The sequence below is a fragment of the Pseudoliparis swirei genome, chromosome 8 (assembly GCF_029220125.1).
Source record: "Pseudoliparis swirei isolate HS2019 ecotype Mariana Trench chromosome 8, NWPU_hadal_v1, whole genome shotgun sequence".
Classification (NCBI taxonomy): Eukaryota; Metazoa; Chordata; class Actinopteri; order Perciformes; family Liparidae; genus Pseudoliparis; species Pseudoliparis swirei.
Genome location: NC_079395.1, coordinates 7105492 through 7131230, shown reverse-complemented (window position 1 = coordinate 7131230; position 25739 = coordinate 7105492). Strand labels below are relative to the sequence as shown.

Genomic DNA, 25739 nt, shown 5'->3' with positions numbered 1-25739 from the left:
TCCCAGTGGTTTCATCACTGCGCCTCTTTCATCTGCTCAGGTGTTCCTCAAGGAGAAGGAGAGGCAACTGCTCCGAGACACTCGCAACAAAGAAGTCATGCGTCGGATCGTCGTGCTGCAGCGCTGGTTCCGAGCCTGTCTATTAAGGTTGCACTTCCGGCAAAAAAAAGATGCCACACTGATTATACAGGTAACATTCACAGTTTACAATACTGTAAAAAAAAAAGGGGGGCATGTAAATGTCATCATGGAGACTACCAGACGATAAAAACATCTCATCACAGGTTTTCTAGAATGTCGTAGATAAAATACGATAGAGCTTTATTTATGCAAAGGAAATTATTTAAAATATTTTCTATTTTAGATTTATAATTTCTTTTAATTATATTTAGGTCGCGAGGATCTTATTGAAACTGTCATATTTCTTATTATTACCTTATTGTCATCGCTATACTATTTTTGTATAAGTTGTAGTACAACGGAGCCAAAACTAAAATAGAAAAGTATGACAACAGATTAAAGACAGAGGATTTCTGCTGTTTCTTTTTTAGAGAAACTGGCGTGAGTTTTATGAGAACCAAAACCAAGCTGCTACGGTGATCCAGACAGCGTGGAGGAGTTCGCTGAAGAAGTCAAAGCAGCAACAAGAGACGGAGGTCGAAAAGAACATGTCCGACACCCGGCCTGGACGGAACAGGTACGAACCAAACCTACACAACGCGCATGAGTTTTTGAAAAGAAAAAACACATGTATTTCAGCAGGTTCCCCAAGATACGTGAAAATGAAAAGTGTCAATATTGGGTCCATTTTGTTGACATAACATGACGGGTGTACTGGGAAAATGTGCTGCATGCCATCAACCCAACCTTGACTGAAATACAGAACTTAGAAAAGCAGCATCAATCAACCCACAATTTACTCGTGCACAATTTATGGTGCACTTTCCTTTTCTTTCAAGCAATGTAAACCAAATCAAAAAGCTTGAACAAATATATATTTTCTCTTGTGTTCATTTTACTGTGCAGTAAGTGCATTTTAGGTGGAATTTGATTCAAAACAGAAAATAAAGCATAAGCATTCGTATTGTTTGTGTGATGGCAGTCTGACGTGGTGGTTCTTGCATAACAGCTTGACAAAAAAGGAGTTAACGAGGCAGCACAAAGTGGAGCTGAGCCCGGGCCGGACCCAGCAGAGGTCTGGGAGCAGAGAGAAGCGAGAGGGCAGAGGATCCCCTCCCCCCCTCAACAGGCCCCTCTCCCTCCCACTGGACCCTAAAGGTTGCAGTGAGGACCTCTGCCCCAGCACCTCTAGAATCAGCGTGCTACAGCGCTACACGGATATCGAGGGCTTCAAGGAGAAGGCGGAGAGGTGGAAGGAAAGAAAGAGCGAGGGCGAGCGGACGGATGAATCGAGTCCAGAAATAGGGGGGCGACAAGGCGTTCGGAAGAAAGAGTTTTCGTAAGTCGTCAAATTCTTTCTCCATAAAGGTTGGACATCTGTTAGTATGGCATCATAAACTTCCTTTGTTTCACCAATCAAATCACTTGTGGAGTTTACAGCATATCAAGATGTTTACATGTCAATAATTTTTTTAATGTATATCTTGATGCCGTTGCCAATAATTGCAAAGTCCCACATTAGTCCACGGCTCTGCTCTTACTCCCTTGCGCAGGCTCAAAGGGAAGTCCATGTCTGTTGATGAACTATCAAAGATCAGCTCATCAGGCTCTGACAGCTCACCCTCTGCCAACGAGGTAATCTTTGTCAATAAGTTGATGCATAATACAGAACACTAAAACATTCAATCTATTAAACTTGTTGCTCCTCATACAGTTGTAAGTGTCTTATCCAACAATACATGTTGGCAGTGGCTTTTCAAAGTACTGTAGTTCTGTGTGCCGTAAACTGACAACCACACAAATGGTGGGGGGGGGGGGGATCTAAGAAAGACTTCCAGTCTGTGCCTCTTCACGTTTCCTGGCCCAATCAGGTCAGGGTGCGTTTCCGCAAGCAGCCCAAACGCAAGCGGCGCTTAGCCTACGCCCGCAGCGGTCTAATGATGAACCTCGGGGGCTCCAAAGAGAGCGAGTACTGGAGCTTTCCGCTGCCGCCCATCAGCCCCCATGTGGCCAGCCTGAAGAGCTCGGCCAGTAGCGTGGATGTCCGGGCCGTTAAATCCCAGGTCAAGGTACTGACCAGAGGGAAATGTTGACCGACTGCGACTCTCCTCTGCATGCAAGCCTTGCATGTGTATGTCACAAAAGGTTTGGAGGTTGCATTGCTCTGGCGGGGGAACAAAGCTCTTCTTTCCGAAACGCAAAAGGGAAATCTCCGAGAGAATTTCCAAAGCTCATTTATGAACTTTTTTGTCTTTTTTTTAATTTATTTTTTATCTCAAATGAGCTTTAGGTCAGCAGATACTGTTCAGAGTTACCAGAGTGTAGTATTTCTTCATCACTTTAAAACAAAGACAGTGATCATAACTTTAGTCATTTTAGCTTGTTGCTTAATTTCTGTTAATTTTTTTCATGTTTACAATAAATCCCCAAATACCATACAACAAAATGAATTATGAATCTGATGAAGGCAATTATATGTGAGACTATTTGATTTATTTTCAGTCTAAGTCATGAACACACCTTAATCTACTGTATATAGCATCATAACATACAAACCAATCATTGAATTAACTCATTTTCATGGTAAAAATAGTTATACTTTTATTGACGTAAACATCACTGGAATGGTTTTACTCACAAAAATCATAATTCATGACATATCATACAATTGTTGTTTGGAGCAAATAACATTCAATAATGAACCTACAAACGGGAATAAATTTTTTAAAATCATTGTAAATAACACATTTTTTAACACTAACACAATGTTATTGGTATATGTACTAACTTTGCTCATACTGATTAAATCCAAAAAGTTCAACGTTCATCTGGTGGCAGGAGGCTTTGCATGAGTTACAAATGGTGAAGGACTACCGTACAGTGCTAATATTGTATCAGGTTTGGGGCTGGTACTGATGTGGTGCAGCTGCTGCAGGGTGACATGGTGGGGGCGAGGTGGTTTTCCTACAATAGTTTGTTTTGTTTTTGGCGAGAAAGTTTTATATTTTGGCTTCGGGCGTGTTCATGTTTTGATACTGTTGCAGATGCGAACAGAAACTGATGGGTCAAGGTTCAGTTTTCTAGCCAGGAGCAACAATGAGGACTCGGGACAACAAGGATCTAACCAACTCACAACTCCTGAGAAGTAAAACTCTCTCTTAGTTCAAAGCAAATTGTTCATTGTTTTGAGCTTTATGTTTTTACAATAAGTAATGTAATTGATGTGTTTCTGCATGGAGTTAATACATACTGTCTTTTTGGACAGGATTTGGTTTCTCAGTAAATTCCTGAAAAAGCGGCCGCCTAAAAATGCCGCAGTCAACGAGACTCCATCAAATACAGCAGGTGACCAAAAGCAGCAAACCAGCAATCTTAATATTTTTCTTTGTACAATGCAGAGTGTTAGAAATATCCTCATACACTTTAAATAGGCAGCAACAATGAGCAGCATGTATGTAGCACGAGGTCGAAAAGGAAAGAGGAAACCATCACATTATATGCAGTTGTTCTTATGATGGTGTTTACTGGATCTAACAAGTCAAGGTCACCTTTACCTTCATACATCATTGATTACTTATTCTCTTTACTCCCATCTGTAGGTTATTTGCTCATCATCAAAACATGTAAACAAGGTTATCTTGAAGAAGAATCCTATTCATCAGCAGTAGATGTCTTGTTTACATTTTGAATTGTCATGTCAGACTAATAATGCCACACCTCCCCCGTCTGACTGCAGTCACCTTGGCCAACTACACGCCACAGTCCTACTACAGCCCAAACCAGAGCAATGAGAGGGTCCAGCGAAACCCGACCATTCGAATCAGCCGGGCCACGCGGGCGCTGCAGTGCAACGCGTCTCTGGAGCGTGAGATCACCGACACCAACGAGCTGCGACACCTGGACGAATTCCTCGGCAATCAGGTGAGATCTACGCCTGGGGGGGGGGGGCGAAAGCTTCAGGTACATGCAACTTCACTGTCCTTTGTTGCATGTTATACATACCCCCCATAAAATGTGAAAGACTCTGTGTTCCACCTGTTCATAATTCATCTCTTCTGCCCTCAGGTGAATGATCTGCAAAGTCGAATTAAAGATCTGTCACCAACAGAGAGCATCTTCCTCACTGCCACCATGCAGTTCAGAGATACCATCAAAGGCATGTACTCTATTCAGGTGAGTTCAGCGTCTTCCTCTGCACAACATTGGGTTTGAACGAGTAGGAAGAAAGTATTTTACACCTTTTACCAGCATGTCTCCATCATTTGATGACATGAACACTCTGCGACCAAACAGAAGCCCAGAATCGGCTACAAGGATCTGATGAAGAGCTACCACAACAAAGTGAACACACTAGCAGGGTCCAAGAAGAAGAAGATGGAGGTCACGTTGGTGGTCAACTTGTTCCAGTCTGTGCTGGACGGCTTCATAAGAGGCGAGCTAAAACGAGCGGAGTCTGAACCAGCCAAGGTGAATGGGAGATGTTCAGTCAATCATCAGTTTCCAAACCTCTTGATAAATATAAACTAATCCTGAGACTCGTTCATAAATCTCACGTCTGGCTTCTCTTTAAGGACACCAAGACGAATAAGAAGAAGAGGAGAAAAAAGGACACATGTGTACGTTGAATATCATTGTCTGCCTTGTGAACCGTTTGCATTGAACATCCAGGTAAATCATCTCAGTGCCTATACATCCTCTCTCTCTACAGCCTAATAGTCCTCTGGATCACCTGTTCAGCACCTACCAGGTGAACATTATGCAGTCGTGCGACTTGTGTGGCTCCTACATCTGGGGAATGGAGAAAGCCTACATGTGCAGTGGTGAGTTCAAAGAGCTGCATGAACACAACATGTGACAGCTTTTTATTAATTTCTTTCAGGTTAAAAAGAGAGAAACAATGTTTTGACCTCCCATTATTTTATTTTAAGCTTGCAAGTTGATATGTCACAAGAAATGCCTAAGCAAAATCATCACGGACTGCTCGACACGGTGTGACAGACAGGTAGATTCACATTTTGAAATACTCCTACAAATACCGTAGTATGATTGATTTGAGTTTCTTTTAACCTCCCGTTGTCTTCACTTGTGATAGGATGACAGGTTACCCGGCTCCCTTCACTTTGGGGTGCCGGTGTGCGTCCTCGCCAGTAAAGCCATCCCAGTGCCTAAAGTGGTAGAGTTGCTGCTGATGCACGTGGAGCTGAACGGCCTCTACACGGAGGGTATTTACCGCAAGTCGGGCTCAACCTGCCGAGCGAGGGAGCTCCACCAGATTCTGCAGACGGGTAAGAAATACTCTGCACACCAGCTGAAACTTGTTAATACACAAAATGTTGTTTTAGAGAACCAACAAATCTATTGAGATTAGTCAGTTCATGTAAGACGTCAACGTAACACAAGGTGACTTTTACTGTCAATGTGCACGACTGGTGTGCAGCAAGGACAGCCATATTCTCTCTAGATTCTTTCTTTTTAATCTTTCTTAGACTAAACTCCACTGCTATTGCATACGTTTACTAATTTGTTGTTGAAATTAAGGGAAATAATAACTTCAGAACATATGATAACGTGTTTGCTGTGTTCTCAAAACTATTTTAAGGAACTACAAAACTCTATACTTACTATATTACTATATTATGAGGAAATTCCATTATCGCATCCTTTGCCCCCTGGTTATGAAAAATGTCATATACGAATATAGTTATTAGCTTTGTTTTGGTGTGTTTCATCCATGTGTTCTGTTTTGTGGCATTAGATCCTGAAAGGCCATGTTTAGACAACTACCCCATCCACACCATCACAGGGCTGGTTAAACGTTGGCTCAGAGAGCTGCCGGACCCCCTCTTGACCTTTGCCCTCTACAGTGACTTTCTGCACGCTGTGGGTAAGTAAAAGTAGATGGAATGTAAAACTGAAAACTCAGAAAATCCTCACATTGGAGAAGCTGCAACTAGTAATTTATTTTGTCTTATTTGCTTCACGATGAATCCAATTTCAAAATATTTGCATATCAATAAATCGGAATAATCCTTTCAGCTCTACTTGTTATAAAGTTGTTAAAGTTTATTGATCTCTAGGACTGCTCCCTCTTAGTTGATTAGTCAACTAATCTGCCCTGTTGATCTCCATCTTTGTTTGCCCCCAGAGCTGCCAGAGAAAGCTGAGAGGATACGGGCGGTATACCAAAAGGTTGATGAACTTCCGCAAGCTAATTACAACACTTTAGAGCGACTCATCTTTCACCTCGTGAGGTAGGACGATCTCTTATACCCTTCGTCTGCGTCTACTCAGTAACTCTTCTGCTTCTGTCTTGTGTGTTGCCCAAACAAAAAGATTCACACAATATTCTCAAATGTGTGACCCAAAGAATCCTCCACTCCTCACAGTGATTATTTGACTCTGTTGTTGACTTGTGTGAGATGAAAGCGCCTCGAGATCTTCATGCGAGTGTCTTTGTTCAGGGTTGCAAAGGAGGAAGAGCACAATAAGATGTCACCAAGCTCTCTTGCCATCGTGTTTGCCCCCTGCATCCTGCGTTCACCTGATGTGCATGACCCCTTCCTGGGTATGAAGGATGTGGGCAAGACTACAAGGTGAGTGATTCTGCACACTGCATTAACTCTTTAGGAAGTTTTTACTTAATTTTTTTATTCAAGTATTTCTTTGCCGTTTTTGTAAAAGACAAGATAAAAATAGAATAGGAGTAGAACAGATAGCCATTCAAATCAACATCGAAGGATGGTCAAACATAGTAGACAATGGCAAACAATGTCATGTTCTACTCCTCTTCGATTTAAAATTTAAAAAGATAACAATAAGGTGCAAACCCAAATATATATATATATATGTATATATATATATATGTAAAAAAGAGGAGGGTTCATAAAGATATAGCTTAAAAATACGGTATGTGCTATTATTGTATAGACGGTATGTATTTCTAGAGACGGACATTGTTTTTATGGGGGTTACATTCATCCTTGACCGTTTTGCCTGCAGGTGTGTCGAGGTCCTGATCTCTGAGCAGTTCAGACGCTTCAATGAGAAGATGCAGAATATCCAGGAGCTGGAATTCGCAGAGGCCCTGGCTGTCAATCAACTCAAACTGAGGAGACAAAATACGGTGAGAGAACACTTCAAGACCAAAGAATGACACCAGGATCAAGCAGCCTCTGTCATTGTCATTTAAATGTGAGTGTTTACGTCTGTCAATCTGGCTGGAATAAGATGCATCATACTGAGGAAGGTAGCATTCAAGAAAATCTGGGAAATGGCCACTGTCACCTGATATTTAATGCATATAATGTTTACAACATTCTAAAGAGTAGATTAAAGTCGTAGCAATTTTGGGGGGTAATAATTAATCTGATTTGAAGCCAGTGTCTGAGTTGATCAGCTGAAACACAACCACTCTGTGCAGCTTATTGAAAAGGCTTCACAGCTGGAGGTTCCATACCAAGCACATTCTGATGAAACGGAGAGGACCCTCATTGACAGGATCAAATCCATCAAGGAAGAAAAGTGAGCCGAGATTTCTTTTTTTTTCTTTTTTATTGAAGTTAAATGCGCAGTGGATAATGCATATGAATGACATTAGTTTGAAAAATAATATCTTGTTTTATTATTGTCAGGGTGGAATTGGCCTGCAGGTTACCTGAACTGGAGCAGGAGCAATCTGACAATGACAACCTGGACTCGTCGTCGATGAGCTCAGACAGTCTCGAGGAAAGCCTGGACTCGGAAGGTCAGTAGAGAGGTACATTATGTTCACATTCCTCTGGATTAAAGAAACGACTCACTCGGGGAAGAATTACTTTTTTTCCAGTAGGGGTTTTGCGCTCTAGTCCAATAAAAGTTTTGCCAGGTTTATGTCTTTTGCAGGTCAATCCGTTGTTGTTGTTGGTGGTGGTTTTTGCTGGGGCCCTCTATTTTGTCAACTTCTCTGCGTCGCTGGACTGGCCTCATCCAAATGCATGAGAGGGCACAGGGATAAAGTCTAAACATGGCGAGAGGCGGGACAAAAAACAATTAAAGCTCCCTTTGTGTGACACCACTGCACACTACATATATACTCTTTAACTATATGCCGTTTGTATAGTTAAAAGCCTTGCCCTCAATAGAATAACTGAGTCTGAATCAAATGTTTTGTGGTCATTGTTTCCATTATTAAGCTATAGACCAGCACAAGTACTTGGGATATTTTGTGTGAGTGTGTGTGTGTGTGTGTGTGTGTGTGTTCGTATATGTGTATATATATATATATATATATATACTACAAGCTCATACCAGAAATGTCTGATGTTTCTAGTACCAGAAAAGGTGACCATGCGATTGAAAACCCAGAAACCCAACTGCCCACCTAAACCTGCTGACCTGGCGCAGAGAGTCAGAAGTCTGATGGCTCAGAAACATGATGATGCGCAGACGGAGTTTGCACCAGGACGAAAGACAGATGTTACCAAGTCCATGTGCTCTCTGCCACGCCCAGCCAAGCCCTCCCCCGACAACAAGCCCCAGATCACCAACAACACTTCCAAATGGAACTTTGATGACCTTGATATCCCGTACATCGATGAAGATTTAACCTGCACATAACACCACACGTTGTAATAATTGGAATAATCTCAAGTATGTGTTCAAAGAAGATTTGTGAATGTCAAAAAAATAACTGCACTTTGTTTGATAGAATTTTCCATTTTTTTCAATGCTGCTAGAAACAAAGTGCTTTGAGGTAGTTGATGGTACGGACTGTCCCGTCACGGTTTTTATAACTTATCGAGAAGAACAAATAGCAATTACTACTATGCCTCTTAATATTCTATGCTCTGGATGTGATTTTAAACCAATTTCAGAATTGTACAGTTGACATTTTATGAAAGGTAGGTACTTATGTGAAGCTGTGTGACCAGCTGTGTTTCATCTATAGACAAAAACATGGTGAGCAATTAAGGATACAAGTCCCTCCTTTCCGAGTAAACATTATGTTGAGCTCCACCACTGTGGTAGTAATGGTATTTGATGTTGTTTGTGGGGGGAAATGTTGTGTAAGTGTACCAAAAAGGGCCGTAGGAGAATCAGAGTGCTTCTCCATTATACAGATCAAAGTTGTGTTTTGGGGATCTCACTGATTGCATCGTTGTTCATCTTTTGTGACTGACCACCGATCCAATACATCTGTAAGGGGAAAGGTCATAGTGCTGTCTTTTAGACTGACTGAACATACTCTTGGTACTGTGCAGTTTCACAAAGTAAATGTTTTGAATATTCATATATATTTTTTAAATATGCATACCTGTACATTTTATAAGGAATAATGCATTTTGGGATGAACATCCTTAGGGTTGGAATCTTGTATAATAAACTGACTATTTTCAAATCTCTCATGCTGTATTACAGATGTCTATAACCAAGAATTCATCTTTGACAATGACAAGTCTCTTAACAGTTTATTGCATATTATGTTTAAACGTTAGATAAATAAAATACTGTACATGAAATTGAAATAACATGAAATGTTGTCTAAACAGATGCCTATCAAATAGAAAATAAAGACCAGATTTTATATTATTTTGTTATGCTCGTTGATTGGTTACATTGGTTCCTATGGAGCTTTTTCCTCTGTTTTATTTTTTTGAAAGACCACACTCATGAATAAAGATAGGAAAAAAGCTTGATAGATCCCATGATTTCTTACTACAATGTTATAATTTGCTGGACAACACTAATACAAGAAATGTTATGTACAAAATAATTGTATGATTTATTTGGAATAAGTAAATAGATTAAATACCAAGTTCAAACTCTAATGTAAAGATAGACAACCTAATTATTTTGATATGTTGAATCAATTGTAACAGTAACAATATATATTCTTTCCTGTCTCTAATTTCAAATGGATTTCTAACACTATTTAAGTCAATAAAATGAAGCTGTCATTTTTTGCTTTCAATCAATCAAACTTTTATTCAGACTCAAGGTCCAGATAGTACAACACATTAAATAGATTGCTTTGATGGTGTTTGTTCTTGTATCTACTTTTGAAAAGATTTGCCAACCTCTATTAGTATTTCTTATTTTTTCGATGGTGAATTTTTGTGTTTGTGGAAGTTGCTGACCATCATGTATACTTTCTTCATAAAACTCAGCAACTCACCGTATAGATTACTTATGTTATACCGAACCCGCGGTGTAATGTTTTGTTATTTCATTCGTGGAAGTAGTTGAACATCGTGTACACTTTCTTCATAAACTCAACCAATCACCATATAAGGGATTTCCTATTGTACATCGAACCCGCGATTTGATGTTCACAAATCGCCATTTGAGGATCAGTAGCGCCAACGGTTTTTTTAACCAATCAGAACCGCGGATTGGATCCACTCGCACACCAGGCAACCAATCGTTGAGCGGTGTTTCACTTGAAGGGCGGGTCTACATTTAGAACAGGAAGACGGGTTTGAAGTGAGGTGGAGAAATCATCATTTAGGTAGCTCGCTGCTAGCTGCCCATAGCCGACTTCCGCGGTGTTATGAGCTCAGTAGCCGACATCAGTAGATTGTTTTAGTTTTGATAGTTGCAACGATGACCCTCTAACACCAAGAATGGACATAAGTTAACAATGACGGGGGAGAAAAAGAAGAAAAAGCGGATCAACCGCAGCATTCTCCTTGCAAAGAAAATTATAATAAAAGATGGAGGAAGTGTGAGTTAAATATTTATTTATCTTCGTTAAGTAAGCTTGCGACTGAGCTAAACTAGCTCTTGACTGTCGGAGTTAGTTAGTATCCTTGTTTATTTTACTAAAAACGTATCGGTCGCAGAGCCATGTGTTTATATCTTTCTGTCTGGCGGATAACGTTACCCGTTAGCCTCGTCCGTCTCGCTCACGCAGCGCGCGGTGAACGTTAGCGGCCTACGTTTTCACACACGTCAGCCCTGGTGATGCTAGCTGGCTAACGTCAACGGTGTGTCATTTATTTATCTTCCGGCGGTATTTCAGTTCACCCGAATATTATTGTATCTAACTTTAAATCTGCAAGTACGGTTTCTCGGTGTCTCGCGTTTTGTTAAAATCCTCAAAACGTCGCATGACGATGCTTCACTCGGAGACTGGGGGCTTGGGTCACTCTCGTTAGCTCACGAGCATATGTGTCTAATTGGGGTCATTTTTTAAACCGCTACGACAAACCAATCATTATTTTTATTTGACGACGTAAAGTACGCGTAGTCGACAATGTGTTTCGTAAATGGGAGAAGGCAGTACTTTAAAAAGCAGGGTTTGTTAACGTTGGTTGTTGGGGGGGGGAAGAAAAGCACGACGGTTAACGTTAAGTCAACATTCAAGTAGAAAAGCTAAATATATTGACTGCCATTGTTGATCAACTGCGACGTAACGAACTCTTATAACTATATGGTTAAATACCAGCTTGTTGTTTTGCATGTGCACTTCGCTGGGTCATTCGCACCTGTGGTCCAGGTGCGCTTCAACCACAATGAGAGACTATTCCCTCATCAGGCAGCGTCATCCTTCTTAATACACAGACCAAAGGGACTGCGAACATGGGAGAGGTTCTAGTTATGTCCATACTTTGTATATGATGGTGGTGATTGTCCTAAATTAGGCTTTTGGTCAAAGAGTGAGTATGGTAGGATTCTTATAAATACAGTGAGGCATCATCGAGGGTTATGTAATCTGAGGGTCAGCTATGCCAAACATTCTGGGTATCCATATAAACACATATTTATAATCCTAATGAAGAAAACCTAAGACTGTTTTATCTCAGTATTATTCTGTTAATGGCCTCCTGTCTACATTTGTTAAACACCTGACATTATTTTTGACGTTTGACGAGGCCTTAGTTCGGACTATTGTTATTGCCTCTGACTACTCCGCCATTAAGATTTCACTTGCAACATCCAATCTTTAATCCAGTCAATAACTAGATGTGTCATAACGCATGTAGCTCGTTGTCATTTCCCTGGTAGGGAAGTTGCAACATCCCGAGAATAAAACGTTGACAGAATGTTCCTGTTTTTTCAAGTTCAGCAGGTGGTGTGATCATAAACGTATAACATGGATGGCAGTTTCCTCTCATTTGCCTGTGACCACAACTTTAAATGAACCGGTAGAATTATACAATCCTCCCCAGTCAAGCGAACATTTCCGCTTGTGGCCCACTCAGTCATACTCAGACCTGGCAACAAATCTTTTGTGATTCTTTTTGCCCTCCTCATGAGGAAGTGACAAACTACATGAATGAGTAAACTAGCAGCTAATGTCTGTGTTAAGGAGGCCCCGGCCTACTTTCCAGTCTCCACACTCGATCACACTTTCTCTTCACCATACCGACTTGACCGTCCTTCAAAAAAGTGACTTCCTCTCAGGAGTGGGTTTTACACGTTTAAATGATGCCAATAGGTGTTTTACTCATAGATATAGGTCTATATTTATTGTGACTCTGTAAACTGTAGCACATAACATAGCACATAGCATAACTATTTGGTTATGTTTAACTGTTGGATTAAATACTTCGGCTCGCAGCTGTGAAATTTAAATGATTAAACACTTTACTTCAATTTTTAAGAATTGTCGGTAATTAATTTATATTATTTTTTACAAATTATCGTGCTTTTAAATAAACACAGTTACCGAGAACACTTGGATTAATTTTAAATTAGATTTATCGTATTTGCTCAATTGCATTTACTTGTACTCGATACAATTAATTTGGAATAAGAGTATGGCAATATAGCTGGGATTGCATGTAAACGGCTAAACCTCGTCTCAATCACGTTATTGTTGTAATTAGACTAATTATGAAATGATTAAAAGAGCCACAATACTGCTTTTAAATTAGTCTTGGCATGTATGCACTTTTATGTTCTTGGATCTTCAATGTTGATGGTGTGTGCAGGCACCACAAAGCTCATGTCAAATAGAGAGAAAAATGCAGTAATCACATTATTTGTATCCCACAGGATCGGGTGATGCAACATCTGTTCGATCTGTTATTGTGTTACCGTTTACAGGCACTGTGACAAAAAAAAATTAGTAAATTGCTTCTTTGTTGATCACCTTTGTTTGTATGCGTCTCTCTCTGTCTCCATCCAGCCTCAGGGAATCGGTGAGCCCAGTGTTTACCATGCGGTCGTGGTCATCTTCCTGGAGTTTTTTGCGTGGGGACTTCTCACCACCCCAATGCTCACGGTAAGCCCGGAGACACACGCAATCTCACGGAGACACACTGTTATGCAACAGTTGGTAATATATTTATACGCCTACACCTCTCTCTCATATCGCAGCCAGAGTGTGGCCATTTTCATTGACTGGAATCGTACAAGGCCCATCAGTCTATAAATGATTTAATTCCTAATCAAATCACTCAAGGGGGGGGGGGGCCTGTATGACGCAGTTTTTTTTTTAGTGCGTATGCGATGGCAGATGTTTCGCCAAGCGCTAATAGACTGGCAAATATGAAAAGGACATCAAACTGTTGCGTCGTCTAAGCACCAGGTCTTTATTGAAAAGGCTCATCAGTGGGTCACTGGCTCGTGTTGTCAGGCAGCAGCACAGTTTCCGTTGAGGCAAACCACACGACACATTCACCTCAGTGCACTGCAGAGTCGTGTGGTTTACATGTTTGCTACATGCAACTCGTACAGTGTTCATTTCCAAAATGTTACCAGTGTTTTTGAAAAGTGTTGGCAACAGAAGAACATTAAGCCAAATTAAATAAAAGAAACAGATGGATCAATTCCTCAAAAAACGGGTGTAATTTGTAAGAAAATTATGAGGGAAATCTCTGTGCGCCACAGGATGTGAACCAGACTGGTTTATGCAATGCAGGCTTTCCAGCAGTCTCTTGTTTAAAGAGGTGGTTGTATGTAACTGCATTAATTAATAAATGAATAATGAAGACTGTTTTATGCAACTGCCGTGTTTACATGCTGCAAATATGGGTGCTGATTTTAATATTAATATTTATTTAATATGAATGTTTTGGTGGGTTTAATTTTTTTATTTTATTTATTTTCCTAGTTTTTATTATTATTGTTGTATAGCTAAAATGGCTAGGAGAGATTTTCAACATGTCGGTCATATGCCTTTGGAAGGTCTCCGAAGACGCATATAAAATAATCTGCTTTTCAGTAATTGACGAATATAAAAATCCTGTCATCAGCCTTAATGATTTAATTAATGTTTTATTTTCTGGATTTCACCCCCCCCACCATTTGGTAGATTTTCTTTCCAGTTGTTTTGTTCCCTAGTTATAGTTTAACTCTAGGGAAAAAACCCTGTAGGTCATTGTTTGGAATCTGTGTTTGTTTTTCAGGTTTTACACCAGACATTCCCTCAACACACATTCCTGATGAATGGACTTATCCATGGTGTCAAGGTAAGCTCAGGACACACAAACACAATATTCTGTCTCTTATGATGGCATTTGAGCAGTGACGCGATGCTAGCAAGCTATGTCTTGTTGTTTTATCGTCAATACCGCAATAGCAACCAATGTTTTTTGTGTCATTTATATTATAATGATTTTAAAGGAATGGAAGGAAAACATTTGTTCTATGGACTTGATCAGTTATCAATAAATATGCTGTAATTTAATAGCAACATTTTTTTTCCCAATTTAATACTTGTATATATAATATATATAATCTCTCTGATAAAACAAAGTCCGACAGGAAGGCATGCCAGCAGTCATATACTTTTTGTTTTTTTAGCACTACAACTGCTCCTAACAAACATTGTTCTTCTTCAGCAAGATTGTCTTGCTTTTATTTTCCCATGGAAGATTTGCTGAGCATGTGCACTCTTGTTCAGTGACGCCCAGCTTAACAACAATGCAGTTCCCCAGCTGGCTACAGAATATTTCATAGATGCACGTTGAAGTGCAGCTTCAAGGAGAGTGTCTAAAGATAGTTGGAGCGTACATGCTTCTAATTATTTTAGATTTTCTAAAAAAAAAATCTTGTGTTGAAAAAAACAACAACCTTTGGCCTCATTTAGTAATATGTGGGTAGAAATGTTATTAATTTGCACACACGTGCATCATGATTGATTACTATGCATAAGTGAATATTTTGAAGCTTCATTAATAATGACGTCTGAATTCTAAATCAACATTTGAATGCCTCAACGGTCGTTTTGTTGCTGTAACTTTTTTTCTTGCATGCTGTTAATTATGTTACACTCTATTTCTGCCAAGTGGCAGATAAAGATTAGGCTACAATAATATTGTTCGTAAATTATACTATTTGTGGAATTAGATTCCAGTGGAGGCTGCAAAGAGTGGTTTGACTCGAGTGAGCAGATGTTTGAAGCTTCATTTACAAACCTCTAGCTTTGAAACATAATATATGTTGATTATGACGATAATTAAAGAGGATTAAAGTGTCAATTTCATAGTCATTTAATACATTTGAATAATGCAGTTTTAATATAAGATGCATTTAGTTAAACATGGTTCTTAAATATTTAGCAGTGTTGGAACACATGAAATCGCTCATACGAATGGTTCAAGCTTGTCTGTTCATAAAGCTAATTGTTGTTTGGACCAAGAAATAATTACTAACAAGTGATCACCGACGAACACAGTAGTTTGCTGTCTATATGTCAACGCCAAGGAATGTAAAACAAATATTTTGCGGTCGCACAAAAATAAAACGTCATACCAAATAATTTGCCAGATGAGAATATTTCAAAACTCCTCTGTATTATCTGTCTGTAACCATGTGTCAGTCATAATGTCCCCCCTGGTTTCACTTCAAAACACCTCAAACCTAAACCTGCAGGTTTCTGTGCACCTGAATCACAGTGGCTGTCTACTTGTTGTCGCTTGTGTCCCATCTTGGTCTCTGCATCCCCTCCAGGGCCTGTTATCATTTCTGAGTGCTCCGCTGATTGGAGCGTTGTCGGACGTATGGGGACGCAAATCCTTCTTGCTGCTAACCGTCTTCTTCACGTGTGCACCCATTCCACTGATGAAGATCAGCCCATGGTGAGTACAAAACACCAACAGCTCCATCCGTCTTGTTGTTTTAGGTTGCGTTACACCTTCTTCCTAAAAACAACAGAATAAACTACCCAAAATGACTAATTAACAATATTATGCATTCATATTCTTTCAGGTGGTACTTTGCCGTTATCTCCATGTCCGGCGTCTTTGCCGTCACCTTCTCTGTGGTCTTTGCGTATGTGGCAGATATCACGCAGGAGCATGAGAGGAGCACAGCATACGGTTTGGTAAGGAGTGCTGTTACATTATGTGTCTTTTTAAATGCCTCCAGAATTATTTATGCAGCAATTCTCAGTGAAAAATGATGCCTATATCGCTTTCTGTTTAGTCACTTCCTGTTTTGCTCTGCGTCTCGCTCCCTTCAGGTATCCGCTACCTTTGCAGCCAGCCTGGTTACCAGCCCGGCCATCGGCGCCTACTTATCTGTGACCTACGGCGACACCTTGGTGGTGATCCTGGCCACAGCCATTGCCCTGCTGGACATCTGCTTCATCCTGGTGGCCGTACCAGAATCGCTGCCAGAGAAGATGAGGCCAGCATCATGGGGAGCACCCATCTCCTGGGAACAGGCCGACCCCTTCTCTGTGAGTAACAACATAACACATCTTGTTGTTGACAGTATTATGCACAGCTTTCTTCACAAACGGCAGTTGATTGCAGTGTGCTTCATCACCTCTGTTGTTGTTTGCAAACCTGCCAAACGTACGCATTTAGTGTAGCCTGCTCGCTTTTTAACATCCAATTAGGCTGGTACAGGTTTTGTTTTTACCTCCTTGAACACCTGGGTGTAAATGGATAAAAGATTTCAAAAGCTAAACAAGAGACCTGAGAGAAAAGTCGGTCACTCTGCCTCCATTGCAGCTCGCCAAGAAAAACACTGTCCAGAGAAACTAAACAAAACGAAGGACATTTTGTTCTAAAATAACTATAATTTTAAGATCCTCGCATGACAGTCATAATATCATGGTGATTACGGCAGGGCATTGGGCAGCAGGTGTGTTTTAAAAATGTTCTGTTTGTAAATGAAGGCGTATTTATGTACGAGGCCGTGGTAAATGGTCTCCACTAACATTGCTCATGTCGATGCGGCGCTCAATTAAAAGTGAAATTGTTCTCGCTGTTCTTCTTTCAGTCTCTGCGTCGGGTGGGCCAGGACTCCACGGTGCTCCTCATCTGTATCACAGTGTTTCTCTCCTACCTCCCCGAGGCTGGCCAGTACTCCAGCTTCTTCCTCTATCTCAGACAGGTGACACGCTGCTCTTTTACACTTCAGGAAGAGCATGACGGGATAAAACACGCAATTTATCCAAACATTGTTTGTACACGTCATGTAATGGCACCTACTCATCCAAATGTGACATGGAATTGTTATTTTAAGAATTCAACCCTAAACGGTATTCACGGGAGACACAAACGGCCATTTCGCTGTCGCATTAAATTCATTTTTGTGGCGTGTAAAATGGATAAAGTATTATTGTGGTATTTGGAATCGAAGACACCGGTTTCTTACATGAAGCTGTTGAAGTTATATTTGGTATTAATATAGCAGCGTCATACTTAAGCCATTTGTTTTGCTCACAAAAAGCTGGAATTGCTATAGAAAACTAGGCATAATCTCCTCCACAACAACAAAACAACAGGTGCATTTTAAAAGCCCCACTAGCCTGATTTAGACTCCGTCAGTCGTGTACCAAAGGTACAGGAGCATCGACAGCTCCTGCCAGCCTTGGTGATGTGAACTTTACTTTTCAAACTGCTTGAAGTGAGCTTTGTTCAGTTTGTGTAAACGTTGACGGATGAACCGGTCGGGCAAGTCTGAAAAGCATACCATCTTGAAAAGAGTAGTTTCCCTTCACACCTTCTAGTTCCCTTCATGCAGAAGTTTCTTTATCTCATATATATGTTTATATATATCGCTTCACATTCATTGGCATAAATTAAATGCACCTCGCACCAGCTGCCCGACACCTGAGGCTGCCTGTATGGAAGGAGATGAAGGTCAGCATATTTGACCTACAAAAATACAATGGGAGAAAAGAGCTGCACCCTTGTTCCTAAATGCAGTTGTACACAGCACGTGTTTACAAAAGGCCACAGACAATCCCTTCTTCCTTTTGTGTTTGGTGAAAATTGGGAGGCTGCTTTGAGCATCTTGTTTGTCTGACTGTGCTCGTCTTCGCATGTTCTAACTTGTCATGTGACCGCCATCTGCCCCTCAGATCATAGGCTTCTCCTCAGAGACCGTGGCTGCCTTTATCGCTGTCGTGGGGCTCCTCTCAATAATAGCCCAGGTACTGAAAAACATGTCTTTTTCTTATGTTTGATTATTTATGTTCTCAATTGTTAATTAACAGGGCAGAAGATTGTGAAACTCATCTCATTTTCCAGAGGCCATTTGACGAAATTTTATTTGTCTTGACTCATTTGCATCACAGCGCTTTAGATCCTGTACAACGAACCACACCCTCTCTGTTTGGATTAGGACAAACTCCACAAACATCTTCCAACGGGGATAAAGAACAACAGGACAGACGGACATGTTAGATGTGTGAACATTGAGGACATGAATGATAATGTTGTCTTCAACTTGCGATTCAGTTTACTATTACAGAAGACAAAGAAAAGAAAAGGAGCACATTTTAACATTGGCGTGTGTAGTTTATTGTTGCAGATGACCTTTCTGTCCGTAGATTAATCAAGTGTTTGTTTTAGCGCTACGTAAGAGTCAAGACTCCAGTGAATTGAAAATGATTACAACTTTTTGCTGCGTTACTGTATGCTCCCTGAGAGGTGACTTGTGTGACCTGTGTCACCTTTGTGACCTGTGTGCGGTGCCTCTGCAGACGGTGGTGTTGGGGATCCTGATGCGGTCCATCGGGAATAAGAACACGATCCTGCTCGGCCTCGGCTTCCAGATCCTTCAGCTGGCGTGGTACGGCTTCGGGTCTCAGCCCTGGTCAGTAACATCATACACACATTCATCTTTCCACTGCATTCATTCAAAAAGGAGAGACACACCACGCATTAAGAACCAGAAATTATATGAGAAATATGTTTTTTGATTCCACTTTCTGATTCCTGGAAGCAAAGTCAGATTTTCCCATGCCTCCATCTGCAGCTCAGGTTCATAAGTATGTGATCACACGGAAGTATAATTCAAGCAGGGAAGGAAGGAAGTGTGTCTCGTATGAACAGGCATTTCCTGCAGCATTGTGCAAAACCAGTTATTGGCTTAATGCTTCTGATCAGAATAATCACATAATGGTGGCCCTTTCAACCCCAGTGTATTCAACTTGTGCATGGCAAGATGGAGAGTATTTATTTCATTTTTTTTATTCATACATCCAAGTAAAAAAATCTCAAACTACTTTTACGACGAATGCTTTTGAAAGATCAGATCTGCTGAAATGTTTTAATTTTGCTCTCAATGTTACTAAAATAATATTCCATGAACCTAAAGATACGGTCAGATACCAACCAGAATCAATCAAATCTAAATGATACCCAACTGTCTCAGGCTTTAATCCTCGAATTAATTCTAGTACAGACACTATTGCAATTTGTTTGCATTATCATTTCTTATTCTTTGCTGTTGTAATGCCCTGACACTCCACCAGAGGGCAGCATAGCCTTTCTCAATGGCTCCTGGGACTGTAATCTAATAACTGAGACTATAAAGACTCAATATAGTGTTGGAACTCAAAAGCTTGTGTTTGATAAGTAACATTTTATTTAGCACAGGAATTCACTGTCAAGGAAGTTACAATTTGAGATTCAGTGCCTTTTTATAAGAAATAAATCTAAAAAGCAGTGGTTCAACGATTGTTTCACTTCACATGTGTAAATATGAAGAAACGGTGCTTTTACTCAAAACCACCGTGACACAGGTCACGGATCATAGCACCTGCGTCAGTTTGTTTAGTTGTTTCTGCCTGGAGGGGAGGGCACAGTGACCCATAATATCCATTGATTCTGAATGAAAGCATTCGCAACATGTCGTCTTGTTGCTGCGCTCTGCTTTGGTCAATACCCAGGAAATTGAGTTAAATAAAGGTCAGCTTGTTCCATGTTCCCAAAAAAAGAAAAAAAGTGTCATTACTTCTTGAGTCTCAACATTGGAACTCCAAAGCAGCCACATGATTAAAAACCAAAACAAATCTTTGTCGTGCTTATTTTCATAAATTGAATAGGAAGTACAACTGTATCTCAAATTAGTTTTGACACTTCTGGCTTTGAGGCTCTGCCTCTGATTTAATTGTGGAAAATGTGCTTCTGTAACCAAACTGTCTCTATATACACAAATAAGCAAAGTTCAGTTTAAAGAATGTATATAGTTTAAGCCCTACTCTTTTAACCATAGTCGGATTAACACCTTTCAAGAGATGTATTAATCCTTTTCTTGAAAGTGTTTTGTTGTTGTCCCCTTAACGAAGGCTGTGTTGTTGGTTGTAGGATGATGTGGGCGGCTGGAGCGCTTGCAGCAATGTCCAGCATCACTTTCCCCGCCATCAGCGCCATCGTGTCCCGGAATGCAGAACCCGACCAACAAGGTCAGCCACTCAACTGTTAACATCTCACTTCTTTCTGTTTGATAGAATCAGCATACATCAGTGTTTTGATTTTGCCTTCACACAAACCGCTACATATGAACTTAATGCCCAAATAAAGCACAGTCTTAAATAAGCTCCGCTATTTTTATGTTATTGATTATCTATTCACGAGATCCATTCCCTGCATTCGATGCAACTTTTAGTTAGTTTTATTTGACAGATGTTCCTGACAGTATTGTGTTTGTATCCGTCTGCCTGCAGGTGTTGTCCAGGGGATGATTACTGGAATCCGGGGCCTCTGTAATGGTTTGGGCCCCGCTCTGTATGGTTTTGTCTTCTACTTGTTCCACGTGGAGCTAACCGACACGGACGGCTCGGAGAAAGGAGGCAAACCCAACATGGCCAACCCCACTAATGAGGTAGAACACTGTTGCGCGTACAAATGAGATGCCCATGTGGGAGCTGTGCTTCAACAGAAATGTTTCTCTCTCCTCAGAGTGCCATCATCCCAGGTCCTCCCTTCCTGTTTGGTGCGTGCTCAGTGCTGCTGTCTCTGCTGGTGGCGTTGTTCATCCCGGAGCACACGGGGCCCGGCGCGAGGCCCGGGGCCTATAAGAAGCACAGCAACGGGGCGCAGAGTCACTCCCACAGCCCTCAGGGCAGCGGGGCCGAGGGCAAGGAGCCGCTGCTGGACGACAGCAGTGTATAACCACAGCTAAGGGGGGGGCAGACGGCGCTCTAACCCAACACCCCTGCACACACAGGACAGAAATACACATTTTAACCACATGGACACACTCTCACCTCAGGCACACATCAGACTCTAGTGCCATGAAGAGGTGTTTGTGTTCACGGCACAAAAGTGGGCACTCCTTCCTTAGGCGGCGCCCCTCCCCCCCCACCTTTTCTTTTAAGCAGGGTATTGTGAGGACTCTCTAAAGACCCGGTATGGAGAGAGTGTGTTGAGTATTCTTTTGGCCTGCCGTGGAAATGTGTGTGTGTGTGTGTGTGTGTGTCTTGCTGAGCTGGACTCTAATCTTTGGTTTCTATAAAGCGAAAACAGAACCGGATTGATTTGGTTTAGCTTGTCAGTGGGGTGGATATCAAATGTTACTAAATACCTGTGTGATTCTTCATATTATTCTGTAGCCAGTGGAGTGGCAACTTTGTCCGTTTGTCCAACGGGAGTAACAAACAGTCCGGTCAGCACTTGTCTGCGGGTCTTTCCCCGAGCTCAATTCTGCTCCGATGCTCGTCTTTGCAAATAGCGCCGTGTCAAAGCGCCCGAGAAGGGAACACAGTTGTTCCTCTGAATGCACAGCAGCAACTCTACACCAATCTCTGACAACCGGTGTAGCGAGAGGCGCCTGCCTAATCTAGGTCAGGATGGGTCAACCAGTTCAGATATAAGAAGCTTCGTAAGACCACACTTTGTTTTAAACATCACACTTCCGACAGAGTTGTGTGTGTAAGAGAGACCACTTTATTAGACAATTTCCAATGTTTACTTGACATTATCTAGATTAGTACTACAGTTTTGGTTGTATATTTTTCTCTTAGTCAAACAAATGTTGCCTCGAAGTGACTTAAAATATATATATATCCACGTATATATATATATATATCCACCCCTAACCTGTATGAAGACCGAGATCTGAAAAGGCCCTTATCGTTACACACTTTTTATTCCTTTTTGGTTACATGCCCTTTCTGTCTGTCTGTGTGTTTCCTGACATTTATCACCATCAGGGTTAAGGCTTCCAGAACCACGGTTTTATTTGACACGCCTCTGGACCGTTTTGAGCGAGAGGGTCGCTATCGGCACGTCAGTGTTGGCACTGACGGTTAATACGGAGTCTTTGAGTGAATATCATTAGGTTGAACGGAATACCGCTCGTGCTGCTGCGGTAGATAATTCAAAGGTGAAGTGCGATGTGGCGGAGATACATTTCTACAGTGGCAATACGTCAAATGAAACGGTTTCACAGAACCCCCCCCCGACATTAACGCTTCCGTACAAAGCGGTGATTATCCGGCACTGCACATTTCTCAAACTGTAACAAAGAAATGGCAGAGATGTAGTTGTGAGGCACCTCAAGGAACTGGCTTCAAACTATCAGCCTTCAGATTCTCTTCAAACGGAAGCCATGTGTTCTGTCCACACTATCCTGCGCCACCTAGAGCAAACGCAGCGTGTTGCAACAATACTTTAGACTTGTAGAGGGCGATGTTTGGCGCCCCCTAGAGGCAAGGAAGTAACACGCTCCAATTTTGGCCAACGTTGCAGCGCATTTGTCATAAAGAATGATGTGTGATGAGTGCATTTAGGGTTTTACATTTTTCTACAAACAGCTGGTCCCTGAAATAGAATAACACTATAGCATTAAGTTATAGGCGTTCAAGATTCAGTTAGTTCATAAAAACAACATCCTAAATTCACAATACCATTGACCAAAAGAAACACCTATTAGATAAAACCAACACAAAAATACACTTATTTTGAAAGCTTCCACACAAAAAGCATAAAAACAAACCTACAAAGTGTCCAGGAGGACAGAAGTTACACCGTGACTTTGATGGAATCATGAATGTCCCAACATTTATTAGGAAGTTTGTTCCAACACATTCAATCTAAGGTAGCAACATGTAAAGCCTCAAACCCTTGGTGTCCACTGCACCACGCGTTGCGCTTCTTGGCTGTGGATGGTGTGCGTCCGCATATCTGTGTACAGGTCTGAATGGCTGCTGTTCTCTCTGTTGCCTATAGTTGGCGCTGGTTGAACATTAACTGTCTGGTCTTCAGTGACACTGTGTTCCCTTTGTTCACATACTGTGCTCGCAACTAGTAAATTATCCTAATCCCAGTTTTCAAAAGTTGGAAGGAAAAAAAAAATCCCTCAAGTGCATTTAATTAGCCAAAAACAACTCTGGATTAGTAGCTTCCAGAAGAGAACCTCTATCTGAAGAGAAATGTACGTCATATATTTTGTGCCAATTTTTTTTTCTCGGTTTCATACTGTGTGCGCGTGTGTGTGTGTGTGCTTATTCACTTGAGTGATTTGAGGAAAAAAATGCTTTTTTTGTTTTCTCTTGTCTTAATTTACTTGGCTGAATTGTATTTTTTTATTTAATTTTGTATAGCTTTTTAAAACTTCACCCAGTAATTTTTAGGCTTTTTTTCAACATTATGTCGAGATAGTAAATTATTGACTGTCCACCTATCTTTCAATCTCAGTCGTCATTTAATAACAAGCATTTCACTGTGTTTAGTTCTATTTGATATTTTTCCCAGATTTATGGTATAACAGAAGTCACTGAATGTCCAAAGCCAAGCTGTACATGTTGACCCCGCTATACCCTCAGCATCTTGACGTTTCACAGTTTTTATTATTTCAGAAGGGGCCATCGTTGTCCATTTAATCTCTGAATATCATACTTTTTCTTATTTTATTTCAAATGTATTGGACCAACAACACATTGGTAAATCCATGAGTTCAGATCCTACTAAATTTGGTACGGTTCTGCAACAGCCCCATGTGCACTCGTACAGCTTTCAAGTAAAGTCAAATGTTCTAAATTTGCTCGTACGTACAGCAAGTGTATATATTTATTGCTCAAGGAGACGGTCTTGGTCTATTTGGTTGTATGATGCAACTATTATATATTTCTTAAGATTTACCTGCTGGCCACTCCTGTTTTTAGTACAATGTGGTTTGTGGCCTGAATTCCCTCCCCCCCCTCTATCTCTCTGTGTGCCTAAAATTAGCCAAGAAATGAGTGTGGCAACATAAATAAATGGTGGTTATTATGTAAATATGGGAAACTAATGACAAACTATTTATTAAAGGTTTATTGTACAATGAAATGTTTGAGTTTGCCTCTGTGGGCTCTGGGGTGTTTGCCATACATGTTGCATCATCAGGCGGTTCCTCTGCGAGTAATCAATTCATAAATCCTTTCGGTGTTGTGTTTAAACTGCGGATCCTGAATGTTGTGTTCGCTAAATCCCATTAGAGCCTGTTACAAAACATTTACTTACAATTCAAAGTAGCAGACTTTTTTCCCTCTTTTTTTTTAATGCTCCAACATGTTTTTTTAGTAATCCTTCCCTTCAGAGTAATATTGAGGCTCTAATGCTTTCCTCCACTTAGACAGGGTGTATACTCAACTGTTATTAATGCAGACCTGAGCTTATTGACGCTCTGTGGTCGGAGCATTTCTTCAAGGCCTCGCGGTGGAGTCGGGCAGCAACCCTCAACAAGGCCTCCCGCTGTGGACGAGGGGAGAGCGCTTCAATCCAATGGAGTCACTTCAGGGCCAGTCTAATCTCACTTTTATTAAGAACGGCTACGCTGAGGGGAGAGAAATGCCATGTTATAATTCTTTTTTTCTATCGTTCTCTGTAGTAAATAGATTATTAGAAGCATGCTACAAAATGTAATCAAACATGATTTGTTTATTCAGGTTGTTGATAATATTGAGACTTTGGGCCGGTACCACATTACAACACGGACCACGAATATACATTATAACTACTGTTTCTATAAAGACTAAAATAATCTCGTTAAAAGTTTTGGCTTTATTTAGAAATAGTTGTCTGGTGTATGAAAAGGAGTGTAAATAGATTCATCAAAGGTTCCCTACAGAAAACCAGCAGCATAATAAGAATGTAAAACTAAAGGTGTCAACATGATCCTCTGCCAGACTGATGGTGCTTTCACGTCACTTTCACTCTTGCTTTTGAAAAGGCGAAGAGCGAGATCTCTGCGTGCCTGAGCAGTCTGCCGACCTCATCGCATCCCAGCCGAGAGAAGGAAAACGTCAGCGAGGAAAAGTAGAGCAGCAGGTGCAGCGCGGTCTTATCCTGGGATGGAGAAGATGCGTTTAAGACTCTTAACTGTAATCCGTGCTCCTTGTTTCACGAGAAGCCGTCTTTCAGCACCGAGGGAGGCGGTGGTTTAGTCCCATGGACTCCTCAGCACAGCGGGGGTTCTTATGTTCATATTGGGGCCTTCGTAGATCTAGCAGCTGGTGAAAGAAGGAT

The 25739-nt window shown here is 41.0% G+C and overlaps 2 protein-coding genes across 6 annotated transcripts in view; both read left to right on the top strand.

Moving 5' to 3' along the window:
• myo9b (myosin IXb) overlaps nucleotides 1-9792 on the top strand; it is a 31298-nt gene extending 21506 nt beyond the window's left edge. For 2 of the 5 annotated variants that reach the window (XM_056420312.1, XM_056420313.1), the window contains exons 21-41: nucleotides 41-190; nucleotides 552-697; nucleotides 1130-1459; nucleotides 1674-1755; nucleotides 1992-2189; nucleotides 3165-3265; nucleotides 3386-3465; nucleotides 3857-4041; nucleotides 4186-4293; nucleotides 4414-4587; nucleotides 4692-4736; nucleotides 4829-4940; nucleotides 5049-5122; nucleotides 5213-5405; nucleotides 5876-6004; nucleotides 6266-6371; nucleotides 6582-6713; nucleotides 7120-7243; nucleotides 7541-7641; nucleotides 7752-7864; nucleotides 8429-9792. In XM_056420312.1, the coding sequence (XP_056276287.1) occupies nucleotides 41-190; nucleotides 552-697; nucleotides 1130-1459; nucleotides 1674-1755; nucleotides 1992-2189; nucleotides 3165-3265; nucleotides 3386-3465; nucleotides 3857-4041; nucleotides 4186-4293; nucleotides 4414-4587; nucleotides 4692-4736; nucleotides 4829-4940; nucleotides 5049-5122; nucleotides 5213-5405; nucleotides 5876-6004; nucleotides 6266-6371; nucleotides 6582-6713; nucleotides 7120-7243; nucleotides 7541-7641; nucleotides 7752-7864; nucleotides 8429-8715 (2970 nt within the window). In that variant the 3' untranslated portion in view covers nucleotides 8716-9792. Of the gene's footprint in view, nucleotides 1-40; nucleotides 191-551; nucleotides 698-1129; nucleotides 1460-1673; nucleotides 1756-1991; nucleotides 2190-3164; nucleotides 3266-3385; nucleotides 3466-3856; nucleotides 4042-4185; nucleotides 4294-4413; nucleotides 4588-4691; nucleotides 4737-4828; nucleotides 4941-5048; nucleotides 5123-5212; nucleotides 5406-5875; nucleotides 6005-6265; nucleotides 6372-6581; nucleotides 6714-7119; nucleotides 7244-7540; nucleotides 7642-7751; nucleotides 7877-8428 lie in introns of all 5 variants that reach the window. The other 3 variants (XM_056420314.1, XM_056420316.1, XM_056420315.1) reach the window with 3 other exon arrangements.
• An 812-nt stretch (nucleotides 9793-10604) lies between these two features.
• mfsd14a2 (major facilitator superfamily domain containing 14A2) lies at nucleotides 10605-24560 on the top strand. The gene is made up of 12 exons (XM_056420340.1): nucleotides 10605-10822; nucleotides 13232-13327; nucleotides 14454-14516; nucleotides 16000-16127; nucleotides 16258-16372; nucleotides 16511-16729; nucleotides 17278-17391; nucleotides 18365-18436; nucleotides 18989-19101; nucleotides 20598-20695; nucleotides 20957-21114; nucleotides 21192-24560. The coding sequence occupies exons 1-12, from the start codon at nucleotides 10739-10741 to the stop codon at nucleotides 21402-21404; spliced, it is 1473 nt and encodes a 490-aa protein (XP_056276315.1). The 5' UTR covers nucleotides 10605-10738; the 3' UTR covers nucleotides 21405-24560.
• Nucleotides 24561-25739: the final 1179 nt, after the last annotated feature.